At 38.5% G+C, this 16,000-nt stretch overlaps 1 protein-coding gene across 1 annotated transcript in view; it reads left to right on the top strand.

Moving 5' to 3' along the window:
* Positions 1-1,122: 1,122 nt before the first annotated feature.
* Positions 1,123-16,000, top strand: part of LOC150087238 (uncharacterized) — a 48,374-nt gene continuing 33,496 nt past the window's right edge. The window contains exons 1-2 of the mRNA XM_090372418.1: positions 1,123-1,294; positions 4,088-4,301. Of these exons, the coding sequence (XP_090228544.1) occupies positions 4,162-4,301 (140 nt within the window). The 5' untranslated portion in view covers positions 1,123-1,294; positions 4,088-4,161. The remainder of the gene's footprint in view (positions 1,295-4,087; positions 4,302-16,000) is intronic.

Here is a 16,000-nt window from a genome sequence, read left to right as displayed (position 1 = left end):
TTAATATTAAAGTAAAATTTTAATAAAATTAGAAAATAAAATTCACTTCTCCTATTTTCTTTACTTTTAACTTTCCTATTCTTGTTACTTCCGTTTCTCACGATGTTGAAAACAAGCGCTGAGAAACGCTCTTTCTATCCTTATTTTTTGCTTAAATTTCAGGTTAGGATTATTTTGGTCTCCTTGCTCCTTTATATTTTTCAAATGGAGTTAACAGGATTTTTTTCAGGAACATGAATTTCCCAGTATTAGATATGTCTTTAATCTGATAACTTTTGGATTCATTTCTTTACAGTCTTACTTCCTATTAATGGAGTGCCAATCATCACCGAGACTGTCGTGTGTTGGGAGTATCAAAAATTTCATAATTTTTTCAGTATCCGTTGTTTAATAACCGGGTTAATAATATATGGTGTTCTTGTGTTATTAGTGGATTTAGAAATTTTAGGCTTATGCCCAAGGTATGAATTTTGCATGCCCTTCTTTAACAAAAAAAAAAAAAAAAAAAAAAAGGCAGAGAGAGAAAGAGAAAGATAGGCTGCCGTAGCCGAGTGGTCAAGTGCTAGGATGCATAATTACTTGAGTGACCGGGATTCAAGCCCGTGACTGCTAAATATGGTGCTGTTTCTTGTATTCTTGTGAATTCCTCTGTCCGTGTGGTTGTCTCAGAGTATAAACAGAAAATTTATTTATCGATAATGCGATACGCCCCTCCCTTGGGTATGGAAATGAATTTTGCGTTTACTGCAGTAATCGTACAAACTATCTAAGGTAAATCTAGAAGTGTTTATCATTCCTTGCCTGCAACGACTAACAGATAACAGGTTGCTAGCAACGAATGACTACATATGTAATGTTAATTGTGAACATTTCTCAGTTAACATTAAATATGCTGCTGTTGTTTTCTTTGGGAAGTCCAGGACCCCTTTTCACTACTCCTCTAAGCCAGAACGATGAAGGAACTCTAATTTGCGTTCTTCTCATTTCTGGTTCGATGCCAGCGCCATCTGTAGAAAAACATTTCTAACGTGCAATTAATCCTTCGACAGAGTTGGAGCAAGTACAGCAGCTGTTGCTGTTTTGTTAGGGAGGTAAGCAGTGTCGTACGCCAGCTTTAGAACTCGTCTGACCGGAAGAAAGAGAATCCCAGAAAGAGAAACGGAGTTGTGAGTGTTGTGTGTTAATCGGAGTGGGAGGGAGCTCGTTGTGACAAGGTGAAATGTATGGTAAAAGAAATTAAAGTGGTTGGTTCAGAGCAGAGGCTTCGTTATTCTCATTTAATGCAAGTGGAAAGGTGAGTTTGCGGTGTTACTGTTCTCGCCGATAGTTTTTCGAGGCAAACAGGTGCCTCTCAAAAACATTTCTCATATAGTCTAATTGCTTGAATCCGCTACAGCTGAGACCTGAGCTGATAGAATAAAATTCGTCCCGAATGAAACCCGAATGGTGTTATTCGTAACCGCAAGACATATCTACATTTAGGAGCACAGATGCTCCAAACACCTATATATATTTCCAAACGTGATTAAAACTTCGCTGTTATTATGATTTTGTAACAGAAATACAACTGATAATCGAGATATTATTAGCATCTAATTTTAACACAGGCGAAGTTAATAATAACCATTCTGGCTTTAGAGATTCTTTCTCTTGAGTAATACTATTTTTTGCTTAAAACTGAGACTACCCTGAAAGCCGGTATGTATGTATTTATTTATTTATTTTAGTTTATTTATTTACAAACTTCTCACCCACAGGGCATGCAGACCATAGGTAATGGTGATGTCGCTTGTGAAGACACATATATACAGAAAGAAAAGAGACTCAAAAAAAAAGAAAAAAAAGAGTAATACGGGAGGAGAGTAATAAGTAATATATAGTTGTGATTAAACAAAGTGGCTAAGTTATAGAAAGTAAAGCTATAGAGTTTTATTAAGTGTTTTATAATGTATTTTATAAGGAGCTAACGCCATATTCTTTTCATTTATATTAATCATAGAAAATGAAAAAAAAGGGATTTAATTTAAGGAAATAAAACAAACGCGCCTGGAATGTAATGCACTTCGTACGTTAACAAACTTGCATAATAATACACGCGAAACGTGCATGTACTCTCTAAAGCTGATAATACTGTATTAAAACTACATTTAATCTAAGAATTCCTTTTTTACTATGAAAATTGTATGGAAAAAAGAAATAATTATCGGATTTATATTTTTCCGATTTTAATGAAATTTGGTTTGGCTCGACAAGTATTTATCAAGCCTAAATACAAAATTTCATCAAAATCTGCCCAGTGGGAGTCTCTTTGTTACATGCGGACGGACGAACAGATAGGCAGACGAAAATGGCGAAGACAATAGCCGCTTAGTATATGCAACCGGCGCAACCCAACCGCTTAGGGGTCAAGTAGTGATTGTACTAGTTTGTTATACTGCCTATAAAATTTTCTCTGGAGACAATGGTTAGTTGTTTGAAGTAGGACTACTTGTGCATCGACTGTTTCGGTCATGTGCGCTGGTTCACGCAGTTCAAGTGGACTAGACATAATCTTTATCGTACTGATATGCATTTTAACAGGCCAATTTGCATGTTGTGTGGTAGAAAAAAACACAGAATAACTCACTGCTTATATCCAACTTTCTCCTTTTGAGATCAGCTAATACAACTCCGATTGGTGAGGTACTTAAAATTCCTCCAGTCGCCGACGACATTCGAAAGTAATCTCTCCAAACGAATTTACAATTGGCCTAACTGCTATACTGTTACAGAGGATAGACAGAATAGAATATCGACTATTCATTGAGGACCTGGTAGTCGCTCCGTAATGCCATCATTATTTGACTAGTGATGGGTGTTAGGCTAAAAATATTGTCAGTGTGTACGAATCAAAGGAAGCCTGCGTTGACTCAGCATTTTGAGTGGACTTTGATAATATGTTTGTTCTAAATACTGTCAAAACACTGAAATCTAGCGAACTTGACACCTGAGCCTTGCTGGACCTTGGGATTTGCCGAGTTTCGGGTGGTCATATAGTCATACATAAATTTAAAACATATTATTTTCAATATTGTACATAATACTGTGTACTGTAGGATACACTGGGCAGACTATGACTGTAACACTACTATGTACTACCTACCGTACGGTGTATCATACATAAAGATAAAAGCAATATATGGTACGCTTTGTCATTCCTTTCTTTGTACTTTCACTGTCTTCAGAGAATTTAAGTAGCTTTTTTTCTGTTCTTTTCACAGGTTGATGAAACCACGCCAAAAGTTCACGCAATACATTCACCGAAGTCCTGCTGTGGCATTGCTCTAACAGTGCAACCATTTACACAATAATGACCTTTGTTTGCGTTTTGAAGCACCACGATCCTGTGGGCCACCTCCTCATCTCGACTCCTCTCAAGATTTCAGAGGCAACTAAGATTGAAATAACTGAGGCTAATTAGTTTCCTCATATTCTATCATACATTGTCGAACAAAAACGGATATTCTGCTTCGTATACCGCATTTAATGAACTTTAATGTGAATTATCATAATTTTTTTGAGTTTTAGATATTCAGTTATACAGAAAATATGCTATTCTCGTGTATTTGTGTAGGCTATATTACACTGGTTGCATTTTTGTTTAAACGCACATAGTGTAACGTGCAGTTCTAAATGTTTCTTAGAAATGGCTTAATTGATATTTCTTAGAGATATTTCTACAGCACTAAAATTTCATTTTATAACTAATGATCATTTCTAAGAAAAGCCTGGTTATAATTTATGAATATCATTTTATTCTCCTTCTCCTTGAATACTTATCCAGTTTACCAATTTTGAAAAATATTACATGCTTATTTGACTGACAGCTTTCATATGTGTATTTTAACTGTCCTCGCTATCTGCTTTGCAACTTAGTCCCTCACCAGAACCATCGGTTACAATCGGTTGGGTAACCAGTGTTACTCAACCGATTGTATTGTCTTCGGCCAAGATGGTTCTAAATTCCAACTACTGTATTTTATTTTTGACAGTTAATCGAAAAATGTACTCGCTTGATCTTAATCTTCCATTTCACTTTTTTTTTCAGGTTGTCCCTCCCTAGTTGAAGTATTTCATGTTAGTCCAGTATCCTTGACAAAGTGCCTCGACCGAGGTGTTGTTATGGCCACAGAACCTTGGTTAGGAATTGGAGTTTTCATCGTAGCTGTTATTGCATTTGTACTTAGTATCTCTCCTACGTACAATGACCTTTTATTGAAAGATCACTCAGCGTCACCCACAAAAGCACAGCGATTATATGGGTAAGTTTCTCTTTGGTATCTGAATTCAGTACGAACCCTGGAAGAAATATGTTTATAATAAAATCGTCATATGTGGCATTGCTTGTATACGACGTACAAACAACGCCTCGTACAAAGTTTTATTTTTAATTATAAGATCCCGAGGATTTATTAAGCTCTTTCCCGCATGAGATGATATGAGAAATTTCAGCTTGACAGTTTTCCTGCTCATTTCCCACTGAAAACGAAGCGAAGTTTAAGGAATTTAGCCGCTCCTCAGGAGTGAATAGGAAGACCCTCCCTTCATCATCATTTTATGCTTCCAGTGAATAGTCTCGGGTGTTTACAACTTTTGACGAGAATTCTCAACTACAAGTATCGTATAAGTATCTTATAATATTAGTTAGATACTGTACTGGCAATCTCTCAGTAAGGCTACGGAACTCATCGTGTTTAATATATGCAAACAGCTTCCAGTTGAGCCAAAGTTTTTACTGATTGTTTAGCTATTTCTCAAATAGGAATATACCGGAATATGAAGAGGTTATGGTTTCGTTGCACTGAAATTCTCGCATCGTTTAATATTTGCCAAAGCTGGATAAATCTTAAGCTTTGGCTTCGATATGTTCACTCTAGGTAGTGGCGTAACTAGGGTCAGGCAGGTGGGGCACGTACCCTGGGCGCCATTTTTATGGTTAAAAAATGCAAAAATTCCAATTTTTGCATTTTCCAAGGGGCACCATTTTTATTTGCCCTGGGCGCCATCAATCCTAGTTACGCCATTAACTCTGTTTTTAGTAGCTCTCCTTTTTAGAGAGTAAAGATATTTTGTGTTAGATGTATGCAGATTAAAATATTCACTGAAAGTAGTGTCTGATCACAGCTTAACGAAGTGTGACTAGGCAAAACTTGCTATTCTTATTTCATTGTTAACTGAGTTCCTTTTGTGTTTTGCTTTGATGTGCTATTTTGGAATTTATTTATGCACCCTCGATATACAGCGTTTAAATTGTGAGTGATGTTATCTTACATATATCTGGTTTGACCTGCGCATCTTACTCCCTCTGCTGTCCCTCTGCTGGGAAAACTTCAGGAAGGCTACATGTCCATTACCAGCAAGAACATATGAAAACAGTAGGGTATTCGCTTGGTCTTACTGATAAGAACACGGGAACACAGTAGGATAACAACCGAACTGGCTTTTCCTGTCCTTGAATTAAAATTACGCGCGCGCACACACAGAGAAAGAAATTACTTGTCCATTGATTTTAGAGCAACCTTGTTAGACTCTGTAGACAGTTTCTGATGTGGACTGAGTCATCTCATTGGTCAAAAGGACCTAGACCCACCTGTCCAATCACGGCCATCCGATGATTCCTCTTCTCTCCATTATAGCTTGTAGAATCGGCTCGAAAATGTTGATTCAGTTGCAGAGACTGTAACCTTGTTTGCTATCTGCCACAACTTCATGCAAGTAGCAACTTAACAACCGATGTAGAAGCGAAGAAGAAGAACGGGTCGGCATCTATTGAGGAATAGCTTCGTCTCTTGTTATTCCGCAACGATACGTGGATCGTCTTAAATAACTTAAGTATCACTCTGTTAATAATATTGCAGAGTGATACTTTAGTTATTTAATATATATGTACTATTTTTATTCAGTGGATAATTCCGATATTTAGTGATTCTCAACCAGCGGATCACGATTTTATCCTTTGGGGGATCGCGATAGATATTTCGCTTGGGAGGGGAAGAATTGGCTATATGCTAAAGTAAATTATATTGTTACTGTTTCAAGCAAAGAAGAGAACTACGGATGTTATGACCACTGGAGGCAGAACATTTAAAGATTTGGGTTCGCTCAAAAGGAAGGTGGGGGTCGTCCGAAGTAGAAATTGAAGAAACATTGTCATATAAGTCGTCTTTACTTGCATATGCTTTTTTAGACACAGGATGCTGTCTGTATCACATGAATATACGTGTTGTTTGTGTTAATTTTATAAATGACAGTACTCACTGCATTCATCATTTTAAAATAATTGCATTATCCAAATAACAGTTTTTTCGCAGTGCATTGATTTCAATCAGTACGTTTATTGCATCATTTCAGTACACGGTGCCTGAACGATATGACTAAGCGAAAGTTGCAACCGAAATATAATTAATTATTCGCCTAATTATGAAAAAAGTCTTTCAATGGTTTATTTTAATATATCTTGAAATTTTATTTTATTCAAAAATAAAATTCATAGGTTTCTTTTAATTAACGGTTTTCGAGGGTTACATTAACTAATGAAAAGGACTTTTCGGGCTTTTTTGTTTGATCTAAAAAATACTGTTGGAGACAGCTTCGTCCACAAATTAGTGATTTCCTAACTGTGCCACAATTTTGAGGTGGACAGTGAGTTTTACTGAAATGAATAAAGGCATTTTTAAATAACGCTGTTTTTCAATCACTTCGGTCATTGAAAGATTCACAGATATTCTTTCAGGTATGACAAAATGGGCTGATTGAGCTGATATTCGGGTGGCACTTGAATCGAATGGACCGAATTTCGGCGAAGACCGGTTGTTCTACGAAAATCAGATCCCCTGCTTGCACCTTCACGATGGTGGTACTTTTGGGAAACCTAGGTATAACCCCCGTGTGCAAGTCCAGCCGGCACTTATTTTAGAACTGCAGCTGACCGTCCAGGTGGGAACCAAACAGATGGGGTGGAGGAGTGACGTCCACACTATACAGAGGGATGTCACCTCTCTGTGCTAAGAAGACAATACTAGGTGGTAGATGACTCATCTACCGCTGCAGTACAACTTTGCTTATTGGAGGTTTGAAATGGTGGGACCCATGTTTAGTCTCCAGAGCCAAGCCCGACAACCCCCCCCCATCTCTTCCCTTGTGCAGTATGATTGATGTCTATTGAGGTTATGATGGGCTCATTTCGAGATCCAGGCTTCCTTACACTTCAAGAGTACAGTATCGAAACGGAGATCGCAGGTCAGCCACTAGTAGCCCGCCGGAACGAACCTGCTGGTAACTCTAGGAGGCCTAATCCATCAGCTAGTGTATAATGTCCCTGCCTCTACTCTGCCATATAGTGACTGGAGGGAATCCGAGTAGTGTGGAGGGGGAATTGTAGAGGCCACGTTATGTAAAGGAGCTGGGTATATTCTTGCCATGTGTACACGTATCCAAAAATTTCATTACTTCATCGAACATATCCTGCCATCTTTTCTTACTACTGAATACATCATCAAACTAGTAGAACAAACTTATGTGGGGAAAGATCTAAACCTCCCAAACACTTGTTCATTTCACAGATATACGTGGTTTCAGTTCTAATCTGAATGATGTCCATTTCCGTTTACTTTTCCTGAGAGAATCCCAATTATCGGTTGATTCAACCACTGTTCATCTCAGTTGTGCCAATTATTTGCTGCGCGATTCCTTTCGCTTCAAACAAACTGTTTTGACTGTTCAAAATTCTTCTGACAAAAGGATGTCAGAAGAATTTTGAACAGTTTTGATGCGAAGAAAGCGCCAGGTCCTGAACTTACTCCTTAAGAGGCAATAATTGTGCATGTGTGCGCTCTGATATTCCCTGTCAGAGACTTAGTAATTTGGAATCTCCTCTTTTTGATCTTCTTTGGCTACCACATTCTGTCAGATTCATCTGTTGCTTCTTCTGTCTTTCCCCCAACTGCACTAATCATTTCGAACTCTTTGACCTCCTTTCTTTGAAACTTGACTTTCTCCAGTTCAACTTTCCTAATAGTGAGGTAATTTTTATTTGGTAATTTTTATGGTCACTTCAGCTGGCTTTCGTTTTCTAGTCACACGGACCCAACTGGTCAAGATACTGAGGATTTTGCAATTATTAATGACCTCACATAGATTGTTCATATCTACCTACAGAATACCAAACAGTTCTAATCACACAGCCAATACACTCTCGATCGTTTCATCAAAAACAACCCTTCCAAGTAACACGGTCGAGGTGAGTGGTCCTCTAAGGCACAGAGCATGGTGATGGTCTCTTCTCCAATGGAGCCGTTCTTTCGTGGCCGTTCTCAACTACTTGTTGTTTGGCATTACAAGAATGCAAAATGGGATGAACTGTGAGATTTATATTATTTTCCTTGGTTTTATTACTGTTTTAAATCTTCTGATATCAATATTTGCCCAGATTGTGTCAGTGAAATTATTCTTGCAGGGACGAAATCCTTTATTCCACACTTTACCTTGAAATGTCGTCCTTTATCTAAAACTTGGCTTTCCAATAAATACGTTAACGCTATTCAAAATAAGAATGTTGCATACCGCAATTGGCTTGCATCCAAATCTCCAAGTTCATTTTCTACCTACACCAAAGCTCGCAACAATTGTAAAGCAGTTATTAATCAGTTCAAACTAGATTTCAACAGGCTAGAAGTAGAAAACTTGCTTTCTGCCCAAATGGTAGTCAAGCATTCTAATCACTTGCCAAAGTTATTGGACGCAACTTTTCCCATCTCTACTACTACCTCTCTTAAAACCCGATGGTTCTAATTCCACCTCAGCTAAAGACAAAGCCGACTTGACAGCATCCTATTTTACTTCTAACTCTTGTATTGATGAACTTGGAAAACCAACTATCATTCCCATTACACTCCATTTCGTACCTACTCTGGTCTTCTGACAAAAGGATGTCGGAAGTATTTTGAACAGTCTTGATGCCAAGAAAGCCACAGGTCCTGATGGTATTTCTCCACTTGTTCTCGAAACCTGTGCTCCTGAACTTACTCTAGTTCTGTATTGCCATTTTTACACTTTATTATTCCACTGGTGTTTTTTCTTCTGTTTGAAAATTTGCTCATATCTAACTAGTTCCTAAAAAGAATGACAAATCCCTCCCATCCAGTTATCATGTCATTGCATTTACGTCTACTCTTTCTAAAGTAATGGAGAAATCCATTAACCGCCAACTCATAACTTATCTAGTAACCTTCCATCTGTTCAATGATCGCCAATATGAATTCCGTCAGTTTCAATCTACTGGTGATATATTGGTTTATGTTACGCAGCTGTGGACAAATTCAATGGAAACGTTTGGGGACACTCGAGCACCAAATGTTATTGATGATCGAGTTTGGCATAAAGGTCTCCTGAATAAGCTTCCATATTATGATTTGCCAACTGTTTGTTTTTTTGTTTGTTTGTTTTGTAATTTGAGTATCCAGTGTTCTCTTGTGACTACTCACTGCCCGTGATGGTAGACGGATCCCTGTCTTCTAACTTCTCCGCGAATGCTGGTGTTCCCAAGGTTCAGTTCTTTCTCACAATCATTTCCTCATATATTAATGAGCACACTAAATTCCACATTGCAGTTTGAGAAAATTTGCCCTGAAAAACTGCTTCAACTTCTCGAATTTTCTCTTTCAATTCCTTGAATATTGATCTCCAGGAAATTCTCCAGTTGGACAAAGATAACTTAGTTAATTTCAATCGTTCTAAAACTCAGTCCTGTCTTATATCTCGCAAAAAGGATTCTTCTGCTCCTATACTTATCTTCTACGACACTCAGATTTCTAGCAGTATCACATAACTCTATTCCGGAATACCCTGACTTATAGTCTCACTTGGCACAAGCACATCATAAATATTGCTTTCTCTGCATTTAAAAAAAAAAATTGGGTTTTCTCTTTTTCTCTCGCATTACTTTTCGTCTAAACAAATCTCAAATCCTGTACAAATCATGGAATATTGTTCCGTCATATGGGATGCTCCTATAACCGCCCCTAGGCTTCTAGGCTCCATTCAGAAGAGGGCAGTTAGGTTAATTAATGACCCATCTCATACAGGGTCTCTCTACTCTTTTCTCATATACACTGAGTGGACAGAAATTGTGGGATACCTACCTAGTAATGGGTAGACCCACATTTCACCCGGATAAGGGCAGTCACACGGTGAAGCATTGAGTCCACTAGTTCACGAAAGCTTTCTACAGGTATTTCCCATTGTTTTCTGCACCGCTGTCCGTAACTCCGTCACATTCCTGGGTGAAGTATCCAAAGCTCGAACGGACCTTTCTACAGCATCCTAAATATGTTACACAGGATTCATGTCCGGTGAACGGGGAGGCCATTCCATGGCTGTAAAATCTACGGAATGCCCTTCAAACCATGATCTAGTCACTACGGCTCTGTGGGGAGGCACATTGTCCTCCTCGAAGAGTCCATTGCCCTGTGGGTGCACGATGACCATGAAAGGATGTAGACGGTCTTCAAGGATGGACACGCAACCTGGACTGTTCAGAGATGTGTCTAGATGTACCAGAGGTCCCAACGTCTGCTAGTTGAACACGCCCTAGACTATTACCGACCGTCCACTTGCCCGGACAATTCCTTGTTGACATGACGGGTGCATAGTTTTGTGCGGTTTCCGCCAGATACGCACCCTCCCGTCCGCTCGACCAAGAGACCCGTCTCCAACCATCCAAGGTACTGTGCCGTGCCGATGTTCCTTCTCCCAGTTGAGGCGTAGAGTCCTGAGTCGTGGTGTTAGCAATGGGACTCTGGTGGGTCGGCAGCGCCCATAACTTATTTCGGCTAATAATCACCTGACGGTCTTGGTGGAGATGTGTGTAGCAACTACCTCGTTGAAGTCGGCGGTGATTTGCGCCACTGTCGCTCTCTGGTTGGCTGAAACAATGCGAGATAGACGTCCACGGCCACGTTTATCCACCACCTCCTCCGCCACAGTGCTGTCCACAATGAGATGTTATTCCGGAAATGGCGTATTCCCGATACACTCTTCATACTGTCGAACGGGGATAGTGCAATTTCTGTACCACCTCCGCGATAGAGTGACAAATGCGGCCGGCACCCACCAGCATCGCTCTTTCAAAGTCCGTTAACTGACGACGTTTATCCATACTGATATCGAATTACCATCTACGTGAATGCAGTGTACCTATATACCTGCCAAGCGGTGGGTTCTCCCACTAGCGAGAGGGGTGACAGCGTCGCGTTGCCCAGGTTCCAGATATCCCATGAATTCTATCCTTTCAGTGTACAGTCTATTTCTGCTGCATGCCTTTTATACAGATATTTTCATGAGTAATGTTCTTCTGAATTGGCTTCTGTAATTCTCACTCTCTCTCTCTCTTCCAAACCAGTCCAAACATGTGCCACGACCAGTCAGTATCCTTTTACTATCCAACTTCAAACTCACAGAACAGACTTTTCTTCTTCCTCATTTATTCCTTCAACTTCCATTTTCTGGAACAACCTCCCCATCACACTTTCTGAAAATTACAATTAAAGAAATTGAAGTTCAATGTCAACAAGTACCTGCTTTCATCATCCCAAACTTCAACCCACGCACGGAACTAACTACTATAGTTTCTAATACCTTTTTTGCTTGTGGTTTTCATTTAAAAAATATCCTGCATACCTAGTGACCGTAATCTAGGTTACGAATACAATGGCCTACCCTAAGCATAGGTTACATTTGGTATATTGCATTGTAACAATTTGGTTTTAGGACTAGTCGTAGCCGAATGGTTAGCACGAAAGTACAAATAGTATACGCGTTTAAGTTGACGGTGGTTCCTGTAATCTAGTAAAGCATTAATTAGAATATGTGGAGTGTCAGTGGAAAAAAAATTTTTTTGACAATTAGCCATCAGTTTGAATATTTGGTTGATTCCGATACTCTCTAAATCAATTATAATTGATTTAGAGAGTCATTGCTCTGAACGCTCTTACACAGCGTTTCCTAGCCTTGGCTTTGTTGAGTATGAAGCAAGAATTTCTAGTGCTTTGTTATTAAAAAATGCAATTAAGTTTCTTATCCCATTTTTCACTACATACTTCTGGGAGAAACATTTTTAACTTGCCGTTTGGTGAAGTCAAAACATGCAAAAAAGTTGATGCAGAGTGAAATTTAAGGCTAATTTCTTTGTTTTGCTGAGCTGAACTTTAAACGAGTGTGTTCTTGAAAAGGAGCTTGGAAGGCTTGTTAGTTTTAGCTAAGTGATTTTGTTTTCGACTTTTTATTATGTTTCAAGAGTGATGAAAGTAATGTAACACGATTCAAATTTTATGTAAACGCCTTACATACTAAATGTTACAGATGTTTTCAATAATTTTATACGTTCAGAAAGCTATTTTATTTTAAAAATGTATTAATTGTTAAAGGGGATTCGTTGCAAAGGCTATTGTCTGCCATGAAGTTTGCGAAGGTTAAAAAATTGCGAATCACTACTCTATCATTAAAGAGATCTCGCGCCTTTCAGCCCCTACTAATATAGTTTCAAGGTCACAATATGACTGATAAGATCCGTTTCATCGCTAATCATTTATTTATGTAAATATAGAATTCTAGTTAAGAGGAAGGGAAATGAACAGAAATAAAAAACGAAGATCCTGTTTAGTGCTCACAGCCCACTAAACATCTCATTACATTCGTTATAATAAGAAATGGCACCCTGTGGCTGCCACTTCTGAATTCATATCACCCACTCTTTGAATAATCAATAGTACTACTTTATTATTCTTAAAAAAATGGCAAGCGGTTGGGTAAGGATTTTGTTGCAGTCGGAGTCACTTCTAAATTTGTTGTTAGTAATAAGAGTTAATTGTTTGCAGATTTGTAGCATAGAAAACAGACGGTCGATAAATGTAAAATCAGAACCATCAGTATTTTGAATAGAAAATGTGTGGTGGAGCATTCCTTTCCCTTAGATGAAATTGTCTTTATCATGTCCAAAAAAAAAAAAAAAAAAAAAAAACACGTATTTGACTGCATCGTTATCTACTTATTCGTATAAAAAGATAATAACTTTAACAGCCTGCGCGGCAATGACCCAGATGTTATCGAGGGAGAAGTCGCCTGATTTCGTTCACTCTCCAATGGCATCATGTTATCGTCTGCCATCACAACGCTATAAATAAGTATTCTGGTCTCTCTCTCGAAAAACAACATATCACTTGATCCGACCTTCACCGATCCTTGAAGTGTCTTATATCTCGATCCATGCATACCTTATAAGAGGACGTCAGAAATCAAGGAAAAATAAAAGACAGTAGATTCGACAGAGAACAATTTTGGCATAGTTGTCGCCGATGAAAGTCGTGAGAACGTGTAAGAAACTTCGACTTATCTACCCTACATGACGCCTATCTCAGATCCGGGTAAAGAGAGAGAGCCAGTATCGGCTGTCGACTTAGTGTGATGAACATGTAGGCTTAATGATGTAGACACGTATGTTATGTTAAGGACAGTTTGTGAGTGGCATATGTAAGCGGGGAAAAAAAAAGCACGTTTCCGTTGTATCATGAACCATATCGTACAATATGTAGCTGAGGCGTTCGCATATGGGAAACTGGATTCCTTATACCGGCTAGGGGAATTAGCTACAAATCTCTACAGTCCACAAAGGATAGCTGGGTAACGTTTAAAACTATGAGAAGACTGTTTCTTGTTGGTCTAGCCGGGTGACAGAATTTAAACATCGCTAGTACGTACTTGGTGTGGAGATCGATTGGTGGTTATTTTTAACTTTCTACATCTGCCCTGCCTTTTTCCTACTGTATCCCATTCAGACTTTACAAGTACTTAGACGTTAGTAGGACTTTAAAGAAGTTTTTAAATGAAGGATGTTTCTGCTTGTCACAACTTAGTTTAAATAAATGCTGATGGAGGCTTGTTTAGGTCGCTGCCAGTTGAAAAATATTAGAAAAATTAAAATGATTAATGCAATCGTTTAGTTCATCGATGGTAAAATCGTCAGAGTCGGTCCCTCTAGGAATAGTGGAACAAGTGGAAATTCGATCTGGGTGCAACCGTTACAATTGGATCTGGTGTGATACTAACTTTCGACTTACGACCATTCAGAAAATGTACATGCGGAAGAAAGGAAGTTAATTTAAACTCTCATCTTGTGTCAAGTGAAATCAAAGTGTAATTAGCCTACTAAAAGACTATGGATTCTGCTAACAAGAAGCCAAACATATGCGGACAACAGTGTTTGTTTGCTCCAACTGTGAAGAAAGAAAGATATATATGGCTTCCTCTGTAATTTCTACCTACTACAGATCCTTGACATCAGATGACTGAGCTAACTGCAATTTTTCAAATTTTTACCCTCGTCTGGAGATCAGCAGAAATATTACTTTATGGTCAGTGGCATTTTTCTGACGCTGCAACGTTAGATACTGCGTCAACTGCTTTTATCTTCTATAAAAATGAAGACTACCTTCTTGAATTATAATCTTTATTTGCATATTAGCGTATACAAAAGAAAATATACATGAGGAAGAAATAAGAAAACATACCGCCACCACTAATATTATCTTCTTCAATTCAATCATATAACATTTGGCCTAGCTAAGATTCTTTTATGATACAAGAACATACTGACTTTTTCCTGTGCTGTAGCTGAATACTGAATTGTCAGACGAATGATATATCATGAATCGGCCTGCAAATTCAATAAAAAGAACTGTTTGTGAAATCTAATTGTTGTTCATTTACCTAAACGACACCGTATTTTACAAAATGGAATCAGAAGGAAAGCCCCCATTAATATCCGCTTATCGCCCGAAATATCCTGTGCCCCTTTGTAATCCAAACAGCGGGACTGGTCACTCGTTTTTGTAGTGCACCCACCGGCTGAAAGCACAGGTCCAAGATTGTATGGAGTAATGTATGATGAAGCTATAGATAATCCGAATGCTGCTTTCACAATGGCATTGTTTTAATTATATCTCATATTGTAAATACCTTCACAAGGAGTTGCCTGGTATTGCACTACCTCGAATAAGTAACGCTTCACCAATGGAGAAGACTATTGTTACTTATTATCGGCGGATACCATCGTCCAGACGGCCGTTTCAAGGCTATTTGGCCTATCATCGGTGGATGGGTGGTTACCCTGGTATTGTAATAGTGGCTTACCCATATTGTGGTATAAAACCACAATATGAGAGACGCCAGATGGTGTATAACAGTTTAAACGGAAAGAGTTTGGTAGGTCTATAGCCTCAACCTACGTAAAGATTTCACTTAACGAAAAGGTTAGTGCAGTCTTCTCCATTGGTGAAGCGTTACTTATTCGAGATAGTGCAAATACCAGGCAACTCCTTGTGAAGATATTCACAATATGAGATATAATAAAAACGATGCCCTTTTACCAATTTGGTAATTCACTTACAGAAAAACATGATGCAAATGATAACCCATAACCCATCAGGCTAATGATCTCCTGATGGTCTTGGTGGAGACGTTTCTGGCACCTCCCTCGTTGAAGTCGGCAGTGTGTAAAGTGTATTCGTGTCTGATGGTACCAGGGGTTTACCCATCTCTGCGTTGCTTTCATTGTGGGTGTAAGAGTTCACTGCAAAGGCCAGAGATTTAAAAGTGTATGGATTTTGTAAGTGTAGTGTTATATATCGTTGTTTTTCTTTTAATTATATCTCATATTGTGAAGGCATTCACAATATGAGATATAATTAACAGATGCCATTTTACCAATTTGGTAAAATGGCATCCTTTTAATTATACTTACGAAAAACATGATGCAATTGCTCTAATCTTTTCTTCATAAACCGTTAATGTAATGAAACCACGTCATTCTACCGAATGACGTGGTTTCATTACCTCAACTGAAAAAGTTCTAACGAAAGCTCTACTGAATGCCGAGATTGAGATCTCTTAAAGATTTACTATAAACTGT

Source organism: Mastigoproctus giganteus, chromosome 4 (assembly GCF_048544385.1).
Source record: "Mastigoproctus giganteus isolate SK-2022 chromosome 4, ASM4854438v1, whole genome shotgun sequence".
Lineage (NCBI taxonomy): Eukaryota > Metazoa > Arthropoda > Arachnida > Uropygi > Thelyphonidae > Mastigoproctus > Mastigoproctus giganteus.
Note: the sequence above shows the minus strand (reverse complement) of the source record. Positions and strands in the feature narration are given on the sequence as shown.